Source organism: Xiphophorus hellerii, chromosome 19 (assembly GCF_003331165.1).
Source record: "Xiphophorus hellerii strain 12219 chromosome 19, Xiphophorus_hellerii-4.1, whole genome shotgun sequence".
In the NCBI taxonomy this organism is placed as follows: domain Eukaryota; kingdom Metazoa; phylum Chordata; class Actinopteri; order Cyprinodontiformes; family Poeciliidae; genus Xiphophorus; species Xiphophorus hellerii.
The window spans coordinates 4,530,247-4,551,718 of NC_045690.1; the positions used below are offsets into that span (position 1 = coordinate 4,530,247).

A 21,472-nucleotide genomic window follows, 5' to 3' on the forward strand; every position below is an offset into this window, starting at 1 on the left:
TAACTTTGTGGAGCATCTTTATTATGCCACAAATAAAAGCCAGTAGATCTCAAGGTTTCCTTTTTTTTCTAAACTGACAATGACACAGAGCAATGCATGGCTGCAATTAAGGATTTATTATGAATGTCTGGCTGAGCAGAAATAAGAATTGGGGAGTGTGGAGGACAAGGTGACACAGAAAAGTGGAGCTGTAGGAAAGGCAAAGCAGGGTTAAAGTAGAGCCTCCATCATTTGCAGGCTGATAACTGAGCAGAAAAAAAACACTAATACCATGTAAAAACAAGCTGAATAAAGAAGCCACTTTCAAGTCGAACATAAGGAATGCACACAACTCTGCTGAATATACCACATTTATTACTTTTGAACTGATTAATAGAAAGAGTGGGGGCAAGGCCACTCGCATCAGTCATAAGAAAACGGAAGGAAAAAAAGCAGCCCATAGCAACAATGACTCAACTTCTTCGAGAAAGAAAAAAAGGCGGAAATAAAGTCTAATGAAGACTGTTAACAGACGGCCCCATTTTTTCCCCATAAAATTATACAGTGAGCAAAAGCTCATCAACTTAACATGTTCTCTGAATTTAAACATTTAACCCCATTCCTTTGTTTTCCTGCCTTGATCCTCCTCACCCCACATCTCCTACACACTCCGACAACATGTGAAAACACAGAGGGCTTTTCTTTTTTTTTTTTGTTTTAAACGAACATCTGTAGTCCTCCTAAACAAAAACATGGCAAGCATGTACAAACAGAAACTGAAGTGAGAATAGTTGGCACCAGCCGTCGGTGAGGAATCCACTGTGGAAGAAGTTGCTCTGGGTTTCTTGGTTGACGATCTGAGCATCATTTGCAGACAGGTGTAAGGGTTGCTTTTAAAGATGAAAATCTTTCCATTCTTTTTTTTTTTTTTGGCAGAGGGGGACACTAAATTTTTCTATTTGCTTTCTGTATGGATTTTTGATCATTAAGGTTTGTGTGAGAATTACAGACTGAAGTCTTGGACCATAAAAAAAACAGATGCCGATCCTTGCATTTACAAAAAAAAAAAAAAAAAAAGGAAGAAAGAAGGAGAGGAAAAAGCAGCGTACAAGGAAAAAGCGTATGTAGTGGAATGGGGTATGGCAAAAAAAAAAATAAAAAAGATTTCAGCTAAGGATGCTATGCATTTAGTTGTAGTCCTATGAATAATCGTTTCCTTTTTACTACAAGTTCGAAGTAAGTCTTCAAAGTCAAAAAAAATCAAAGTCTTCATTTAGTTTTTTTTTCCTTTTGTCCTTTGTTAAATCTTCACCCCTATTAGAATTTCTTAGAGATCTGAATGTAATAATGTACTGGAGCGGACAGGGTTTTAGGAAGGGGCATTGCAGTCCTTTGACCAAAGCACCAACTGTTACTTGACTCGTCCTTGGCGCTCCTGGAAAGAAAAAGCAAGAAAAACAATTAAAAACAACAATAATTACAAAATAAAGTACAATAAAACATTTTTTCTTCTATTTCCAAAAGATTATAACAGAAGGGGACAGTGTGGAGCATGTAAACAAAATAATAGAGATTGTATACTGGGAAGAGTGGATATCACTGTATCAAATAACCGACGATGTAGGCAGAATAAAAAAGCAAACACATTTTTATTAAAAAGTCAACGTATCAGGGCATAATTCAACAATACATGTGCATCAAATTACTCCTGAGCTCAAGCAAAGTTACCTGAAGCCTGTAATGACTCCTGTTGCTTGGGTTGCTGGGATATGGCTCACTGCCTTGGACCTCCACCTGTCAAACACAGAACAGAAAACTGAGCACAACATAAAAAAAATGTCATTTCCATCTATAGATTTCAATTATAACCAAATTTTAGATTAAAAACCAACTTTGATACTGTAAAAAGAATATAGGTTGTGCTTCAGAGATAGAGTACAATTAGAGCAGTAATCCAATACAAGAAGTTATTTCCAGAAATTTATGAAAAACTATTTATAAGCACTTATTTAAATGTTCAAAATTACATTCAAGAAATGTAAAACTACACAGCAAAGAAAAGAAAAAAAAAAAAACGCATTCTGGGATGTAAAAGTATGTTTCCAAAAATCATACATGTACAGTTTAACTATAAAACTGTTCTGTGTGCAAACAAATGGAAGAAAGGAATAAATATTAGATTTTATCAAACACCCCAACCTGTGAAAGAATCCAAACTCTGCTGCTTGATACTTTTATTCCTCGTGCTTTAAATTCACTATGTAAAGAATAAAGTGCAACAATGGTAAAATAAAGATAGTATTTCACTGTTTCGTGATTTTATCCGGTTCATTGTAAAGCCAAAAGTTAAAGGTTACAATAAAAATTAGGGAGCTAAGCTTCTGGACTATACCAGAAAATGTGTAAAAATATTACTAAATACACACACTCTATTGTCTGTTACGGCAAGTAGCTACTGCACACATTGGTATATTAAAATATCTGGAGATAGGTGCGATGAATGCCTATGTTCTTCTTCCATCACTCTGTGGCCTTTAGCATTTTAGCCAAGGTCATTTGTGCATCTGCTGCCATGAGACTCCAACTAAATATTACATTAGCATGTAAAATGCAAGTTCATAACACTTGGAATATATTAACCAACAATTATTGCTCTTCAAACAGTCCTTTGTAACATATTGCACACACTCATGTTGCAATGATATTTTGTCCAGCTGTATTTCCTGCATACAAAACCACCACCAATATGGCAGCTAAGCTGAAAGATAAACCACGAAAAAAAAAAAAAGTCATTCACACAGGGTATTTCCAGTTTATAATTTGACTCATGACTAAAATATTTAAGAACTGCACAATACTTTGCTATATTGTCATGTGTTTGCATATTAACACTGAAAAGCAGTAATTGAAGGCTAATATACACAAAGTGTCATCATTATACACTTTGAATGCCAAGAAGGATAGATACAAGACTCACTGTAGTAGATTCCCACAATTGACAGATTATGGTAATCTGCCAAAGGTCAGAGGTCATGAGTAAAAAGAAAAGTGGATTTCTTCTAATTGATACTACAATCATTACATTCACCAACAATAACACTTTTTAAAAATATTGTGCAGCTCTAGTGATAAACAGAAGGGATAAGCAAGTCATTACAGAGAAAATATTTAAACTTAGAATAAAAATGAAACTCGTAGTAATAAACTTTTCATTCTGTATAATATGACAGAAAAATGCAATATTTAAAGACATTCAGAGTTGAAAAAATTTTTTATTACACGTTTCAATCATGTTAGGAATGGTGTTTTACCTTTTTCACACACTCTTCCTCCTCCTGACGCTTCTCATAGTGAGAGAAGTCATCGAAGATGGAAGTGGTGTGTTTATATCCAGCGATGATCTTTAACACCTGCCTGGCCTTGTCCAGCGGTACCTCCTGTGTGTCCCGAGAGTTGGTCACCGGTTTGTTTTCGTTGTTCTCTAGCCGAATGTGCCTCAACTGACTGTTGGGAACGTCTTTAACAAAGATCCAGCGCACGTCGAAGCGGCCCTTCCACTTGTCCTGCGACCACACGCCAGCAGACGTGTTGTAGTCCACCGGTGAGCGCATCTCCGCTACACCGCAAAAGTGCCCGCTACCGTTGACACTGAACAGAAGATAAAGCGGCCCTTTGCCCGCCAACGAGCGGTAAGCGGCGTCGAGCCGTTTGTTGCCGTGCTCCGTGCTGCACCAAATGTTGTACTTGATGGAGCGGTGGATGTCGTCCTCGGAGTAGCTCTTGATGATGAACACGCGGCCCTGCTTGAGGTTCCAGTCGAAGTCCTTGGGGTTGTAGTTGTTAACCATGCGCAGCTTTTCTAAAACGGGGTGAGGCTCGGACGAGACTCCGGGAACCACGCCGACGCTGGAAGAGGAGGGAGGCGACTGGCCTGAGCCGCTTCCGCCAGCGTCTCCAAACCCATTGGCCCGGTTACGCGGAGGGACCCAGCGAGTTGGTTGAGAAGGCTGCTGCTGTTGGTGGTTTGGCGGTGGCGGACCCTGGGAGAGGGGCTGGGGTATCTGAGCCATACCTGGCTGTCCAGTAGGTGGAAGATGATGCTGCCCCAGCTGGGAGACAGGTGGAACCAGCTGTCCATTGCTCAGAGGCATCTGTGGGTTCCCTGCAGCTGTGGCTCCAGGCTGCGGAGAAGCCTGATTAGGGGGCTGCCCGTTGCTGGGAATAGAGGGCACCTGCTGAGGGGTGGCAGCTTTGGGCATGGTGCCCTTGTTGTCCCAAGTGCCAATGTCCATGTTGTGTTTAATGGGCGGAGGAGGCAAATTGGCACCTGCCATGCCACCCTTGGTTTTAAGCCTGGGTTGAGGCTTGGCGGGTTTGCTGGCGATGTCGGCCCAGGAGGCCGGCTTGGCTGGGGCAATGGAGACAGGAGGCATGCTGGGAGGTCCAACAGAAGATACAGGGCCCAAGGGCCCCCCACCAGGCAACCCAGAGCCAACCACCTTCGGAGCCATTTCTCCATTCCCACCAGGGGCAGCACCACCAATTTTAAGACCCGCCATGCCTTGGTCCAGGCTGTTCATGCCAGGTGCCTTGTTGAGGGGTTCGTTGGCAGCAGGTGCAAATGGAGACTGTCCATCAATCATGGCACCCCCAAGCGAGCTGGGGGCATAGGCGTAGCTGCTGCTGTAGCCAGAACTCTGCGGTGTCCCCGACTGTCCCTGAGAGCTGCTGTTGCCCCATGCGGAGAAGTCGATGCCGCTGGGGAAAAAGTTGAAGCCATGCTGGCCCAGGAACGGGTTGCTCCCCAGGGGACCAGGCTGGCCGAACATTGCATCTGGGAGGTAGTGGGGTTCACCATTGCTCAGCTGTCCATAGGAGGCCAGGTAAGGCATAGGAGGGTCCCCACCAGTGGACCATGCTGCCTCATTCAGGGAGTAGGAAAAGCCAATGGAAGGACTGTAGTAGCTGGGCATGTACGAGTCCGACATGGCCGTATAGGCATTGCTCTACAACAGAAACGGACACGGTATTAATAGTATTTCAAATAACACTCAATATTATTCCTGCACATTTATCATGCGAAAATTCCATATTTTTTCCAGAATCTAGCGTATTTTTCAGCCAATTTTTGCAGTATAAATACAAAAGTTCACTATGAAGTCATTTGGAGATACTTCCACACTGACTGGACTCGGTAAATATAAATGACTTAAGAGGATGGATAAACGGTAGCAAATTATGCCAACAACAGATTGAAGGATGGATACAAGTCAGTTTCAAACCCCTTAAAAATAACACTGGATAAGACTTCAGATCCCAAAATGTCAGTTTAGTCTAAAAGCATTACCAATAGTGCAACTGAACAGGATTATAATGAAAACAAAATTTCCTCAAATATTTAAGCACAAATAGGCCTTCAGTATCTCTCACTTATTTTATTTTGTAACTTCCCAGTAGAGAGAGGTTGCAAGCGAACCGCTCTCTACTCCGTGGTATTTCCTTACAGGTAAAACAACAACCAAATATTTGTTAAAAGTTTTCAGATATAAAATCCTTCAGTGTCCTGTTAGAAAAGCAAAATAAATGACACTCTACAGATTAAAAGGCATAGGATTACTTTTTAATGAATGAAAGTGAATCAGTGATGCCCCAGATAACAGAATTCAACTGGAAACAAGTTTTTGTAAATCAAGTTTCAAATTCTTTTAACATGTAAAATTCGTTTTATAAATTTTAACCCATTGTAGGTAAGTAGGTAGGTAGTTTTTTGTGGTCATTTTTTTATTTAATTTGTAAACTCCACTTCCATCAAAAAAGAATAAAGATATTAATGCATGAGGAAAATGCGGTCATGGTGGTCAACATGATTCATCAACTTCTCAAACATTGGTCAAATGCTCACCTGTCTGGCCTGAGTATTCAGGTAAGGCTCAAACTCATCGTCATTCAAAGTATCCTTTTGGGTCACAGCTCCGTTTTGCACTGAACAGAAAAAAGACAAACAGGTTTGTGAATCCGATATAGAAATGTTATAGTTTCAATTTATATCATCATGATCGCCTGTTATATGGCAAGATTAAACTTATCAGATGATGAGGGAGCAGCCTGAGCAAGTAAAAAGTTAAAAGATGTTTTGATGTACTGAAGAGGCGGACTTTGTTACAGTTAACAGATCAAAATGATATCAAAACCCATGAAAGACAGAAATGTGAGTAAGACTACAATAAAGTGAAATCTAACACACAAGAAATGTTAGTTATTAACTGCTGTCTATTGGCTATGTTACCATCGGTGAATCTGGGCTGATAGTTCTGTAACGGTCACTGGATTTGCAATTGCATAAGTGACTTTTTAGGATCTTTAATGATAATGTAAACTCAGAATGCTATTCCTTATCGACTTACTTCCTGTTAGGGAGATAATGGAACACTTTTGATTCAAAGAAAGTGTGCCAAATTTATTTGTAGATAGGCTAATTTTTTAAAACCCTATATATTCTAAAGTTTTTAAGTATTAGTAAAACAAAATTCAACTAATCTGGCATCTCTGATTTCAAACCAGAGGGGAGAAAACGGTGTCTAATGGTGCTGAGATTATCAGAAAAATGCTAGTGCTGGAAAACTGTGATAACAATATTGACATTTTTTCACATTCCCTTCTTTACCATTACACAATGTTGCCACCACTATGGGTGGCTTTAGATTCTCAGTCACTAAACATGTAGATCCTGTTTGAGGCTTAGGAACCATGACAGTAAATGTAACTGGTCCAATATCATATCATTACACACAATGTGAATGAATGACATTTAATATACAGTATCCAACCAAATATTGCAACCACCCAAGCAATGTTTTATTATCGCAATGTTGCATCAAAACTTTGATTTAAAGTACATCTAATGCAAAATCTTAAAATCAGTAGCAGAATCCTCCCAATGTGATACATGACGAGTCAAATTTACTTGACGAAAGTAAATTTTCCTTTCAAAATGTCTAAATATATTACAATTGATAGGTTAGACAGAATAAAGACATCCAGGACTTTTGAACATTTTGTTTGACAGATATTTGACAATTTTTCATAAACAATCTCAAATTCAGTACATCTATTAAAACAGTTGATTTTTTTAAATTGTTATTTCTAATTTTATTGTCCAATAGATTAAAGCCTCAAGAATTAATTGTCTTTAGACTAATGGAATGCGTAAAACATATTTCATAACTATATAAAAAAATAAAAATTACACACATTTTGTGATGATATTACATTTTGGGTTGCAACTTGTCGTTTTGGGAGGGCATAATTGCTTGAGGATTTTAACATTTTAAACCTTCATATACGTTTGTGCCATTTGAAGTTGGTTTTAAATGAAATCCTTTTTACATTCAACTCTTCTGAAAATGTTGATGGCAAATTTTGCCGAAATGTCTTCTGGGATCCTGCTATACATTATGTATTATAGTAAAGATTGATAACCGCAAGTGAAATTATAGAAACAGGTTAAAATTAATTTAAATGTAGACTTATAGCATTAGCGGTAAAGTGGTGGTAAAGCATGTGTAGAGACGTGTCGTTTCGGGTTAACATAGCAATATGCTAACATTAGCACGCTACCAAGCGTCCTTTCAACTTGACGGTTTTGGCTAACATTAGCCACAGAGAAAGGCACCTGTAGATTAAACACAGCTAAAATGCAGTTTAGTGTGTGCTGTAGAATCAGACTGAGTGGTAAAATGTTGTCTTTGTTCAGTTCTTTGGTCAGAAAAGCGTCCAGTCTAACCAGGAAAACGATGCCGATGTGAATCATTTTGCTATTAACATTAGCAAGTCAACGCTACCTGTGGGGACCTTTTTAAAACTTGTACCGTAAACGCCCCAGAACTGGTTTTAGATAAACCAACGTTGCGTCTTTTATATTTAAACCTAAAATATAAACTAGTTTGTGATAGACATAGAGGGGCCTTTAACCAGCAACAAGCTAACAGAACTCACGAACGCAGGATTTTCAGAGCGCACGGCACGTAAGGAGATCCGTATTCACAACCCCAGTCAGTGAGTAGCTCTTACCTTTATTAGCTAGGCCTTTCGGTCTCTGGATTGGGTCCAGGTGATTCATGAAGGTTTGATTTATGAGAAGAGAGGAAGGGGAAAAAATAGATGAAGAGATGTATTTTCACCAGTCAGTTTGTTTTGCAGGTGGTCAGGCCTACTGCACTACTGAGCCACAGCCGCTGCCTCGAAGCTAAGCTACCTGCGCTAGCCGTCGCGATGCTGACAAATTTGGCCCTCGCAAACGTTCAGAAAATACCTCTTTTTACCTGTTCAAGAAGGCTGCTGGCTGACATGTCTTTCCCCCCCCACGGCCTGTGTAACTGTATTCTCTCCTAATTAACAGCGGCGGGGTGTATAATTTGTCCGGCTATGAAGGAGTTTCAGGCAAGCACTCTTATCTTTCTACAGAGCCTGGTTTCTACACAATGGCGGGCTGCAGTTTGCTTGACAGACTCCTCAACATGGCTGGGCGGCCCTCGTCAACTCAGAATGACATTTATTCACAACGAACACGCGCCCTCTAGTGGCTTGGAGGAAGAATATATGACTAGTCCATTAAAGGTGGGTAGAATACCCTAATTGTGCTCAAGAAGGAGTAGTACTACTTCAAACAAATTAGGGTCTTTCTGTTTGTATTTTTTTTTTGTTTAGAAAAAGTCAGAACCTTAAGATTAAAGTCACTTTAATTTCACAATTCTCACTTCTGGAATTTTTAGAAAAAAATCAGAATTCTAAAATTAAAGCCAGAATTCTTTTTTTTCTCTGTGGCTCTAACCGTCCTCCGCAACTTCAACATAGTTTTACTAATATAAAAATGAAAAGTAGCCACCTAAGGAATTACTCAAGAGTTAAAAAAAAAATTCAACTTAATGGCTACTATTAACTTAAGTACTGAGTAACTGATCACAATATCTTATGATGTGATCAGATAGGCAAAACATAGTTTTGTGCAACTTCTAGTATTTTAAATATTAAAAAGAGAAGTATAATATAAATAAATGACCTCCAAAAGGCACAACAAGGTCAACAAATAGAAACAGCATTAGAATAACAAATCCTGTGCACGAAAAAGAAGTCTCACTTTAACATAAACTAGATTTGTGAGTCTGTCTGGTGCTTTTTTAGTGAAAATGCGTTTACCCTTCATTTAGTGAAGTACGTCACAGTGGATAGAGTATCCAGATATTTAACTCAAGTTAGCGATACTAAATGTAGCAAGTTGTTACCCACTTCTGAAAAGAACTTTAGATGTTACAGCCCTCAAAGCTTAACTTTTCATTTAAATATTTATCCAAGACACTTTAAACATGTATAGCAATTTGCAAAGTATTTATATTTTCTAATTTTGTCACATTGCCACACCAACCTAAAGTTCATTTTATCAGGATTTGAGTTGACTGACTAAGAGAAAGTAGTGCATAGTTACAAATTAGAGGAAAAATCATAAATAAATTTCTATTTTATGCAAATAAAAATCTGAAAGTGTGACCTGAATTTGTATTCAGCCCTCCTGGTACTTGGTAGAATCATATTATGGTGCAATTGCAGCTGTGAGTCCTTTTGAGCAGTGACGTGCGGTCAGGGGAGGCAAGTGAAGCAGAGCCTCACCTGTCGTAATGGAAAAATATGATAAAATAATTTAAATAGCTTTTTTCACCCCGTGGTTTGTACTGTAAAGTATTAATTTTTTATTTAGCTTAACCAATTTTGATTATTTTTTCTTAAAAATCGCTGAATTTTCGGCATTTTCCCATTCAAATGCTCGGAAGCGCAGCCGGTGAGGCAGCAGCGAGCTGAGCCTCACCTGGGATCGCGCAACCTCTCGCTAACTCCACTGGCTGCCATTCTATGGGAGCATGCTCCTCCTGTCTGTACGTCGACAATAAAATGGTTAAAAAACATTTAATATATGAACTGATTTTCCATAATTTAGCTCATGTATATAATGTACAGTGTTTTTGTCACCAACTGTGTGCGTAACGTGTTTCGTGTGCTGAGGAGCGATCAGAAACAGCAGAGAACAAGCAGTTCTCTTGCCTCAGGGCAGGGGGCGCTCATGATCCCAGACATTGTGACTCCACAACTGCAGAGTAAGACAGTAACAGCGAGCTAGCCATACAGGAAAGTACAGCGATATATTTATAGTTTTCTCCTCTTACCACAGCAATCACTTATTAATAATCGCAAAATAAACATTAAGCCTAAAACCATACTATTGCAAAAGACTGAATGTTCTGTCTGTTGTTGTCTATGGCCCCGGTTCGGGATACTCTGGACTCACGTTCTGTTTGACTCACTGATCCGACGGATCGAACCCCACTCGTCCGACACGTAGACAAAGGCTGATCTGATCAGGAATTACTTCAAGGAAGCAAGACTGGTTTTTGGAGTATTCTGAGCGCAAAGAAGACTGAAACATGTTGTGTTTTTGTGGTATCAGGTGGAGTGTGTCACCAATTTAAGTTTGCATCTGGTTCTGTTAAAGCTACAAGAAAACACAGTTTTTTTTATTTATGAGACTTTATTTTTATGGATTTGTTGTCTGATTTTAGGCTTGATTAGATCAAGACTGAGGCAACATTCCTCTGTAGCCTTTCTTTTTGTTGACATTTTGACCCACCAGTTCATGATGTTTATAGTGACTCTATTTGGTTCAGATGTTTTCTGGATCCAAATACCCAATAGAACCCACAGCAACACAAAGTATTTGCTCCCTTGTAGATTTCTTCTGCTTTTACTTTTCTGTCACACTTACATGTTTCAGATTTAATAACAGAGAAAATAAGACAAATTCAGTTTTTAATTTTCTTTTGTATTTACTAATGTTGGAAAAGTGCAATACAACCCAAATTGAACCTAACTTAAAATCTGGTTGAGTGTCTTGTAGGATTATTTTAATTCCACCATGTTGGATGCTTAATGGGCTTGTTGCCATGGCATCTCAATTAGCTTTTAATTGGGACCTATTATGAAAAATTTACTTTTTGTTTGTTTTTAATCTTCCATTTGGGTCTCAGCTGCTTCTAAAAACACCTAGATGGTTTTTGGCATTAAGTTTATGCTTTTTTGGCGGTTTCAAAACTTTCCCGATTGTTAAATCGCATTCAAAGGGCACCACTCCAAAAGCAGGAAGCGGACTACAACCCAGAGCATTCTGGGTAAATACAACGAGTAGCTGGAGTGACGTTTTTTTTAAGACAAAGAGAAATCCTACAACAGCTTAAAATCTGACGCCACTTCATTTTTGTTTACATTTCAAGAAGGAAGTGTCGTCTTCGAAGGTTTTTGAGTTGTTTCCTTATGTAGTTCATGGTGCAGCGCCCCCACAGGCAAGGAGGGGAACAGGTTTCTAATTAATTGAGGTCATTTGATACAGTTCAGTGTGAAAGCTCACCAGCTAAAAATGTAACAAATGTTGCAACTTTTGTACCAAATCGAACCGAGTCCATAGGTGAAAACACCCCAAGAAGGGAGAGAAATACATTTTTAATTGAAAATAGATTGAAAATTTTAAGTGTGACAAGTAGTTAAAACAGAAATGATGTGCATGGAGCAAATACTTTCGACATCATCGTACGTTTGTCAACTCAAAATGTCCATAAGCAGAAAGGTTTGCTTTACTCGTTCCAACCTTAATATGAGGTTAAAACATAAGGATTATGATCATGAACTCATATTTGTTATAAAGTTTGGAGTTCAGGAAAGTTATCTGAACAGAATGGAGTAAACAAGGAATGGACCCCACTTCAGTCTACAGCAGAGACTCCTGGTGAACTTTTATCCTCACCTTTTTGTTTTCACTCTGCAGACTCAAGACATGCTGAGCAACCTCGAGTCAACGTCTGTGCGCATCGTCAAGCATCATCAGCCTCCCTCCTCCTCCTCCGCCGGCCGGACCGCCCCCTTCTTCCAGCCCCTGCAGCCGCCGACCCAGGTCCGGCCGCCGGCTCCGGCCACGGCCAGCAGTACCCAGGGCCCCGGCCCGAACTGCGGCGCCAGCCAGGGCAGCGCCGCGGACCTGCGGATGGCCACCACCCCGGAGGACACCAGCAACGACTCTCACCTGGCCGAGGAGGCACGGCCGCGCGATTTCACAACCGCAGGAGTCTCCTCGTCGGCTACGAAATCCTCCTACGAGGATCTGACCGAGCAGAACTATGGAGTGAAAATAGTGCCAAAAAGATTTGTGTGTGCGTAAAATGATTTGTGCGTGCGTAACAGGATTTGTGCGTGCGTAAAAAGATTTGTGCTTGCGTAAAATGATTTGTGCGTGCGTAACAGGATTTGTGCGTGCGTAAAAAGATTTGTGCGTGTGTAACAGGATTTGTAAACCTTAAAAATAAAATACATGTTGAAAAAGTACACACAAATCACCTGGTACGCACACACAAAACTGCAGTTACACACAAATCCGGTTACGAGTTCACAGCTATTTTTGAGACTCATTTCACGCCTCGGTGGAAGCTCCAAGATTTGTGTGTAGATGGTGCGTTTACATGCTAGTAAAAGCTGGGACATCTGAGTTTTCTTTGGAACTGTTTCTTTTTTCCATAGTTCAATACGTATTTCTCTCTTTACTTGTCTCGTGGCTTAGACATATTTTTGTGAGAGAAAAATACATATGTCATTACACCCACGTCTACTTTTTAATACTATAAGATTGTTTATATATGAATCCGCATTTGGGACCTATACAACTGTAATTACTTGGGTAAAAAATTCGACCACTAGGTGGTGGAAGTTTATTCCGCTCTGACTGGGAAAAGCCTTCATTCAAACTGAGAGAAGAAACAAGAGAATGGCGGGTCATCCGAGTGATCGTGTTCGTGGTCTACCGTCCGAAGTTAGTGGATGTTAAAATTTGCACGTTTTACTGACCGTTGTAATGCGTATTTTTTAGATTATTTCAGATTACGTTTTACGTTTCAAGTAGTTCGACCCAAAGTTCTCGCCCTTCTATGTTAGCAATAGCTCATGTCTACGTTAGCTAAGCTACTATTAGTCCTCGATTAGTATCACGCATCGGTACAGTTTAAAACAGTATCTTCCTGGCCCATTACAGCTATGTCTACGTTTATCACCATGCTCAGCTATTAATTAATAAATTATTAATTTATTAATAATAAATTAATATTATTAATTTATTATTAAATAAATAAATGGTGATAAACGGCGCCACCGCCATCTTGATTTAGAAAACCTCAAAAAAACACGTGGAATCATGTAGGTGAGATTTGTTGAACGGAACCACTTCTTTGAAGCTGTGGGTTCCTTTTCTGTGCCTTTTTAAGATCTGGTGTATTTTGAGGGATTAAAACAGAAGAGCATTATGGCCGCTGGGCGAATAAAAGGAATTCTGACTTTAATGTGAAGAGATCAAAAGTCAGAATTATGTGAAATCAGAATAGTTGATATACTAACATACTAGGATGTTTTCACCAGACTAAAAATACTTGGTAAGATTTTCTTTTTGCAGTCAAAGTGCTTCACAAAAACACAAACATAAAGACAAGAAGATACAAGTTGACGGAAAATGTAGCAGTCTAGTAAAAAAGTCTTTAAAATAAACTTTGTCACACCTGACTGATCTTTAGCTACTTTCCAAAGAACAGGCAGAAAGTCCTGTCCCCCGATGTGAAATGCTGGTGGGCATGTTTATGAATATAAATGCATGCCACACTTTTCAGATTCATAAAACTTGTAGATTACATAAAATCCCAATAAAATACACTAACGTTTGTAGTTGTAACTATTACAAAATGTGAATTTTTTTTATTTTTTTGCATTAAACAAAATTTAGGTAATACTTTTAACATTTGGTTGCAAACCCTCACCTAATCTTCCCAACGTATCTTTATGCATAAAGATGCGATTAAACATCTCCAAAGAAAATCAAACCTTTTCTTTGTATTCTTAGGCTAGATCCTCTTTTATCACGTTATTTCAGTGTATCATGTTACATATCAGTCACTCTGAATGGGGGATGCGATTGTTGGTCTTATTGAGGTTTGTTTTTTAATAAAAGCACTTTTTAAACACTGGAGAATTTAAGTTTTGCACACAGTCGCTTTTCTGAGGTTGTGTATTGAGCCTTTTACATGTATATCAGAAACAGCAAGTTTTTCACTGATCTTGTGGCGTTTTTGCTTTAAGTTGGTAAAAATAACCTTTTTTCTCATTCCTTCATGAGTTTCCTGCTGAGCGCTGCTTGTGCTCAGATCTTCTCAGTTTGGTTTTATAAACTGATGCCAATGTGAGCTCTGCACATTCATCTGTTTGGTGCAGACTCGTTACAGTTACCTGCTGTGTCGCATTGTAATGCTGTACAACATTTTATTGTGTGTAAAAATAAATAAAACATTTTGCATTAAATACTGTGTGTAGTCTCTTTTCTACATTTGAGCATTTTGGCTTGTATGAATGACATCTTAGTAAAAAAAAAAATCTTTATTGTACATGTTAAGGATTGACTTTTACAACTTTGTATTACAAACAGTAGACAAGAGTAATTTTTCACCAAAAGAATTCAGACATTTTTAGATTAATCTCATAGATTTTCAGGAACTTTCTTTTGGATGTTTGAGTTTGAAATGTTTAATTTTTCTTTCTTTTTTAGAAAAACTAATTTATATTTAATTAAATATAAAATTTTCTAAAGAAAAACAAAAAAACTAGGACATTTCTAATTTAAAAGTTAAATACATTTGATAGGAAAAATGGCATCTTAAATGTCCACGTCTTTTCTAGATAATTTCTGATTTTTTCTAGAAAATGTTCAACTTTTCAAACTCAAAAGTTTCTATATTTTTTGTAGAAAATTTGAGATCCTCAATTTCTGAACTTTCTAGCAAATTTGCAACTCAATTTTACATTTTTTTCTAGAAAACTTGAGATGTTTAAAATTGTATTTTTTTTTCAACTTTTAAAAACTCTGAAAGTTTAAAGCCATTTTCTAGAAAATTTGAGATTCTCAGTTTCTGATTTTTTTCTAAACAAATTTGCAACTCAAAAATGTGTTTTTTTTTCTAGAAAATTTCTGAGATTAATCTACAAATTTCTGAGTCCTTTCCCCCCCTTCTGGTGCTAATACTTCACAGTAGAGTTTTGACTCCACTTGCTGTAAATCCAAAGATATTACCTAATACTTTGATCATTCTAAAGTCCACTGCTTGTTTTTAAGCTTTTCCAGACATTCTCTGCTTCATGAGTTGCAGAGGAGGCTGCTCTCTGGGCTACTGGTCTCCACGTCTCCCCAGTAAGGCAGAATGAAGGGCAAATGAGCCACACGGCTCTCCAGTATGCTCCAGAGATGCTGCGCCACAAACTGGTTTCCCTTCTCTGAGAGGTGCAGCCCATCTGACAGGTAGGCGGTGAAGTCCTGGACAACATTTAAATAATTCAGTCATTTATTCAGTCACTTTCAAGACAGCCACTCAGACTCTAGCAAACTGAATCTTTCATTTTCATCTATTAACCTGTTGCACAAACTCCCAGGAACTGGTTGAATGTGTGGATAAACCTTTAATGTATCAAATACATTTGCAGAAAACTGCAGATTCGTACCAGCTCAGTTAAAAATACCTGAATGTTTAACTAAAACATCGTCTTACAGAGGTTTTGTTTTCAGAAAAATACTTTATATGAACACAGAAGGTCTGATTCCGAGTATACTGTTTATAAATTAATATTTTTAAGTGTCTTGTTGGTACCTTGAAAGATTTTTCCACATTTTGTCACATTTTGTTTTTTATTGGGATTTTACATGATAGACCAAGAAAGTCTCAAATAGCAGTAAAATTAAAGAAAAATTTATAATTTTCAGCATTTTCTTTGACTGAGGTGTACTTGTATTCAGCCCACTTTAATATAATGCACTAAAATAAATAACAACCGTTAATATACAGCCAGACCTACAATGGAATGGTTAAGATTAGGAATGCAATTTATTGGTTAATGAGTTCATCTAAACTTGATTGATTGACAGACAATCGGCCGTTTTCTTAAAAACTTTAATTTTATTTTGTAAAATAAATTTAACATAAAGGGCTAAATTTTTCATAATACGCTGAAATAAAAAAATAAAAGTACCTGAATAAACAGAAAATTGTGTTTTTTCTCTCATGAAACTTAGACAGGAACTTCTTAGGTTGATGAATAGAAAAACAAAAGTTGTAATGAATCTTAAGGAGCAAGTCCAGTGTTTACATTTCAAATCAGAACCATGTAAAGGTTTCATTTGGACTGTTTCTCTTTCCCGTTGTGGTATGGCCCCACCATCTTTGTTTCTGTATCAACTGGCTCCTCCTAGGGATGACCAGTGCTGCCCTCTGCTGGGTGGCGGCCAAACTAAAACACTAAAAGAAGGTCTATGCTGAGGGTCTACTGCAGCTCATTTTAATCCAATAAACCATTAATCGTTTGTGACTCTAATGAGACAATGTGGAAATATGTACTGAATGTTAATTACGTCCAAGATTGCACTCACCTGACCGTCTTTCTGCATGAGCGTCCAGAGGTCCAGGACGTCCGACCCACACTGACCAGCCGCCTGAACACATGCCTGAGCGTACTGTCCTGTCCACCGAGTTGTGCCGATTTAGAGGACATCCTGGTGGAGACACAACAGGAAGCAGTCGGGGTCAACACAGGAAACCAGGAAGAGAACAACCCAGAGGTCCGGAGGTTACCTTTGAGGACGCACTCCTTCTCCCAGGCCGGCTCGTGAATCGGAGGAGGAGTGATAAAGATTACTTTGTCTGCTGGAACACCAGCTGAGGTCAGAAACCTGCTGATCTCTTTCAGGTTCTCTGAATACTCCTTTAGAGGGACGTGCTGCTGTGGGTTCTTATCTAAAGGAGACAGAATACTTCTGTACACAAAACTTCTGTATTTTATTAAGTAGTAAACCTGAAGAAAGTAGATAAAACTCTGGACTTCTTCAACTAAAATGGGAGTTGGCTGTACCTTCCAGCGAAGCATCGTTTGCTCCAAAGAATACGGTAACAGCTGCTATGTTATTTTCTGCTGGATTCTGGCTGCTGATGAGGCGAGGAAGGACGATCTTTGCCCATCTGGAGTTATAGCCAGACAATCCTCTGTTCACAACATCACATTTCCTAAAAACAGAATGATTCTGATTCACAGATCCATCAAATATATAACTAACAAGATTTTTTGAAATTTATTTCTTAAAAATTAAGAGATTTATGACAGTGTTTTAAGTCCATTTGAGCTCCATAATGCAATCAGGTCAAGTGATATTATTATTATTATTATTATTATTATTATTGGCAGTGATATAACTTGGAAAAGTGTAAGTTATTTATTGTATCTCGGAAGCTGCTCATTGGTTAACTTGACCTCATTACTAATTAAAGATAATTTCAATAAGCTAAGGCAGAACAGTTCAAATATTAAACCTAATGCACACATTTGTAAATATTATGTTGACATTTTATGACAGTTTTTATTTATTTTATTTTTTTAAGTATCCACTTTTTTTTTTTTTTACCCCTCCAGGGGGTCTGTTTTGCGGGCTCTAGTTTCCCTTATGTGACAGTGGGCTGACAGGATACAGGGAAGGAGAGGGGGGAAGACATGCGGCAAATGTCGTCGGGTCCGGGAGTCGAACCCGCGACGGCCGCGTCCAAAATATGGGTCGCGCTACGCCCTACGCCACCACGGTACGCCCCTAAGTGTCCACTTTTAACATATTTCACAATTTATAAAAACAAGAAAACAACAAAGCTTCTTGAAAATTGTCCGAGATTTATTTAAGAAACTCTAAATAACATCTGACGGTAAACCAATCACGTCAAACGTATTTTAACAGCGGTTATCTAGCTTACGAGGTGCACTTGAATGCAACATGAGCATTACGCCGTGGCTGTAAAACACTGTGTAAAGGCGCAATGTCCAAAGAAACAGAAGTGGTGGGGAAAATGGCGAACTCATCACCAAAATTTGAATATTTACATGTTTAAAGTATGATTGACTTTATTATGTGTAAAATATAATTAAAGAGTACCTTTATTTAAAGATATTTTACAATTAAAACAAAAAAACAAACAGTGAAGCTGAAAATGGATATGGTTACCTTAAGTACAACACAACCTTGGGGATATTTTATCGTAAATCAGTCACTTTAAATTCGCTTTAACATTGATAATGTAGTGTACGAGGTGTACTTGAACGTGCCACACGGTTGTCGATGTCACCGTAAAATACCGTGTAGAAGCGCAATTTCCAAACAGAAACGGTGAGGAAAAACAGCAGACTTCTCACCAAAATGTAAACATTTACATGCATAAAATATGCATCTGAAGATTTTATAAAGGAAAAGTCTGGTACAATTAAAAGAGGTCGAAATTTAACAAGTTAAACAGAATCAAGCTTCCTGGTTTGTCATTATTCGCATGTGGCATTCTGTTGTGACAAACTGTTTTTATACAGAACAAATCGCTGATTCTGGAAACAAACGAAGAAATCACTGAATCTGTCATCTCCTTACCTCGCAAGTTTATTTGCAGTTTCTGCTCCCCATCCATTGGGTTGAAAGGAAAACTGAAACATGCACAAACAGAAATGTTACAGGTGGCGCTGAGCAGACGACAACCAGAATGACGCTTCGTACCTTCACCGCATAAAACCAACCTGTGTGATGGAGTCACCAAATAAAACGACTTTAGGCCAAATTACTGTGCTGAACTTAGACATGATTCAAAGCTCCTCCGTTTATTTTCTTCTTCCTCTATGAGGGTTGGCAAACAGCTAACAGGCGAATCACCGCCACCTTGTGGATTAAAGTGTGGATTGGGGCTTTAACAAAAATCTGTGCAAATTAAATGTTATAAACGTTATTATTAACGAAGTAAATATGTGCCATCAGGATTTGAATTAAAAATGCCTCTGAAATTTGAATGTTGTATATTAGTGCTTACTTTTTCAGTGTTAAAATAAATTCAGAATATATTTTTAACCTAAAAAAAATTCAGCGTCATTATTTGTACATGGTTGCAATTTTCATTTATTAAAAAAAATCACATTCCTATTTCAAAGTGATCAAAATTTCAATATACATATTTTTTTCAGTTTACATTTTCAGTGTTAAAAAATTCGGCATATAAAAAATTCAACTTTTCAACATTCAAATGCAATATTTCCAGTGTCCTCTAATTCAACTTGCTCAAATTCGCTGCCTCAAATTCATCGTCCAAAAATTCTCTGTAAAAATGGCGAGGTTACTTCAGGTCACAGACATTAGCAATGGATGTCAGATTCCAGCTCCCAGATAATCACGTGACGCAACCGTCATATTGAAGAAATACCAGCATCACCCAGGCTGGCGACCATGGAGGCGAACGCAAACCCAACGGTGAGTTTAATGCTTTCATATTTCTGTAGTATATTTTATTTCGCGCATGAAGTTTGATACATTATCTTAAATCTTGATTTAAAACACAGGTTTGGGCCGTTGTTAATCTTACACCATGTAGTGCTGGCATATTACGTCTTGCTACCTCCTAGCCCCCCAGCCCCTCCCCGCTGCCCCTCACCCAATTTCCCCTGTTTTATTTCAAAAAGAAATACCACTTGCGCCAAGTCTAGAATCTTTAAAGAGAACTGATGGGTGGCGACTTTCTGGGTTGTTTGTATGTTGCTTTAGGTGAGACTGAGACAGGCAGTCTTAGTAAAGTGTAATTTTTCAGGAGATGCTACCGCTAATGTAGTAAGCTAATATGGCTGCCTTGTATGCTTCAAAGAGGGGCTGTGAACACTTCCGACATTAATTATAACCACAACCCCATTCTGTTCAGCTACTGTATTGTTCAGGTGACTTCATTTATGAATTAATTAAGAAATTTGTTGTCATCACAACATCATCCAAAATACCAGTTACCTACCAAACTGTACATATACTTGTATTTGATATAGTTTCTACAATTTTAATGGGAGAAGAGCACAGTAAGATTGTCATCCTTTTTGTAACGGGACGCGATTTGTTCCGTATTTCTGTATGTAAGCGTCACCACTCTTGAGTTCTTCAGCCAGAACCATTGCAGAAGAGAGAGAGAAAGCAAGTAGGATTGTCTCCTAACAAGAGTTTGAAAACTAAAACTTTTCAAGATAAAAAGGAAAATATTAACAAGCAAATAAAGGAAAACATGGGGCAGACTTTGTTCAGACAAAGAAGATCAAAGGTGAATCAGCTCAATAAGGCTTCATCTTCTGATTCTTCGAATGAAGAAATGGCTAGAGAGACAGAGAACATCGATAGCGTTTTGGATGAAGACAACATGCTGTCGATTGAAAGACAGTCACTTATTAAAGAAAATGAGGAGCTGAAGATTAAAGTAATGGATGCAGAAAAAGCTGCACTTGAAAAGGACGAAGAATTAAAAAACCTGTTTGACGTTAACAGAACTTTAAAGGACGACAACAACACACTGAAACAGGAAAACACTGCACTGGAGTGCAGTGATTTCCTCTGCCTTGGAAGAGGAAAAACATACATTGAAAGGGGAAACCACTGCACTGGAGCAGAAAAACACCGCACTACATCAGGAAAGCGGCATTTTAAAACAGCAAAAAACCATCTCGGAGGAGGAAACCGCCATTCAAATCAACACGCTGGAGCGGATAATTTCCTCTATAGAGCAGGAAAACAACGAGCAAAGGGAGATAATATCCGCATTACAAGAGGGAAACAACACTCAGAGGGAGAGACTAGCTCATTCAGAGCGGTTAAATCGCGTCCTGGAGCGACAAATAAACCGTTTGGAGCAGCAAAACTCAGATCAGGAGCACGATAACAGAGACCTGCATCACGCTCTGAATTTGAGAAGGCGGCAACAGGAGCAGGAAAAAACCAACCATCTGCTAGCCCTCACTACTCTGGAGGTGAAAATCACTGTCCTGGAGGATGAAAAGACCGCTCTGGAGAAGGAAAACACCGTCCTGGAGCAGAGAATAACCCTCTGGGAGGAGAAAACCAAGACTCTGGAGCAGGAAAATGCCACCCTAGAGCAGGAGAACAGCGCTCTGAAGCAGGACAACAGCGCTCTGGAGCAGAAGAACACCACCTTTGAGCAGGAAAACACTAACCTGCAGCTTGAAGTGGAACAGCTGAACAAATGGCTGAGGGACAGAATGGAAGAGCAGAACCAGCAGGAATCTGAACAGGAAAAGCACAATGACAGCCAGTTGAATTCAGACCAGCCACAGAATCAGCTGACTGTATTCAGACGTGTGATCAGAGGCATCTGGAATATACTTCTGAAAATGTACCTAACAGGCACTCTCAGGTACTGGATTGAAAGATGGTACTTCTAAAGAAAGAAGTGTCATGACGGCTCCAAGCTTCATGCTTGATTATCGGTGGCCTCCAGACGTTCCTCCAGGGCTTCATAGCAAGTCCCGTTGGTCTGCAGCTGACCTC

General features: G+C 38.8%; 2 protein-coding genes across 2 annotated transcripts; both read right to left on the minus strand.

Moving 5' to 3' along the window:
- On the minus strand, nucleotides 1–8,508 carry ythdf2 (YTH N6-methyladenosine RNA binding protein F2). Its single transcript, XM_032547927.1, has 6 exons — nucleotides 8,301–8,508; nucleotides 8,050–8,074; nucleotides 5,882–5,961; nucleotides 3,291–4,985; nucleotides 1,708–1,773; nucleotides 1–1,414 (listed from the first exon to the last, which is right to left on the minus strand). Exons 1-6 carry the CDS (start codon nucleotides 8,325–8,327, stop codon nucleotides 1,391–1,393), a joined length of 1,917 nt encoding a protein of 638 aa, XP_032403818.1. The 5' UTR covers nucleotides 8,328–8,508; the 3' UTR covers nucleotides 1–1,390.
- A 5,960-nt stretch (nucleotides 8,509–14,468) lies between these two features.
- On the minus strand, nucleotides 14,469–18,831 carry iah1 (isoamyl acetate hydrolyzing esterase 1 (putative)). Its single transcript, XM_032547943.1, is given in 7 exon segments — nucleotides 14,469–15,412; nucleotides 16,520–16,612; nucleotides 16,614–16,642; nucleotides 16,722–16,883; nucleotides 16,999–17,150; nucleotides 18,545–18,597; nucleotides 18,688–18,831. Coding segments are annotated over 7 exon segments (729 nt in total). The 5' UTR covers nucleotides 18,751–18,831; the 3' UTR covers nucleotides 14,469–15,235.
- Between the last annotated feature and the right edge of the window lie 2,641 nt (nucleotides 18,832–21,472).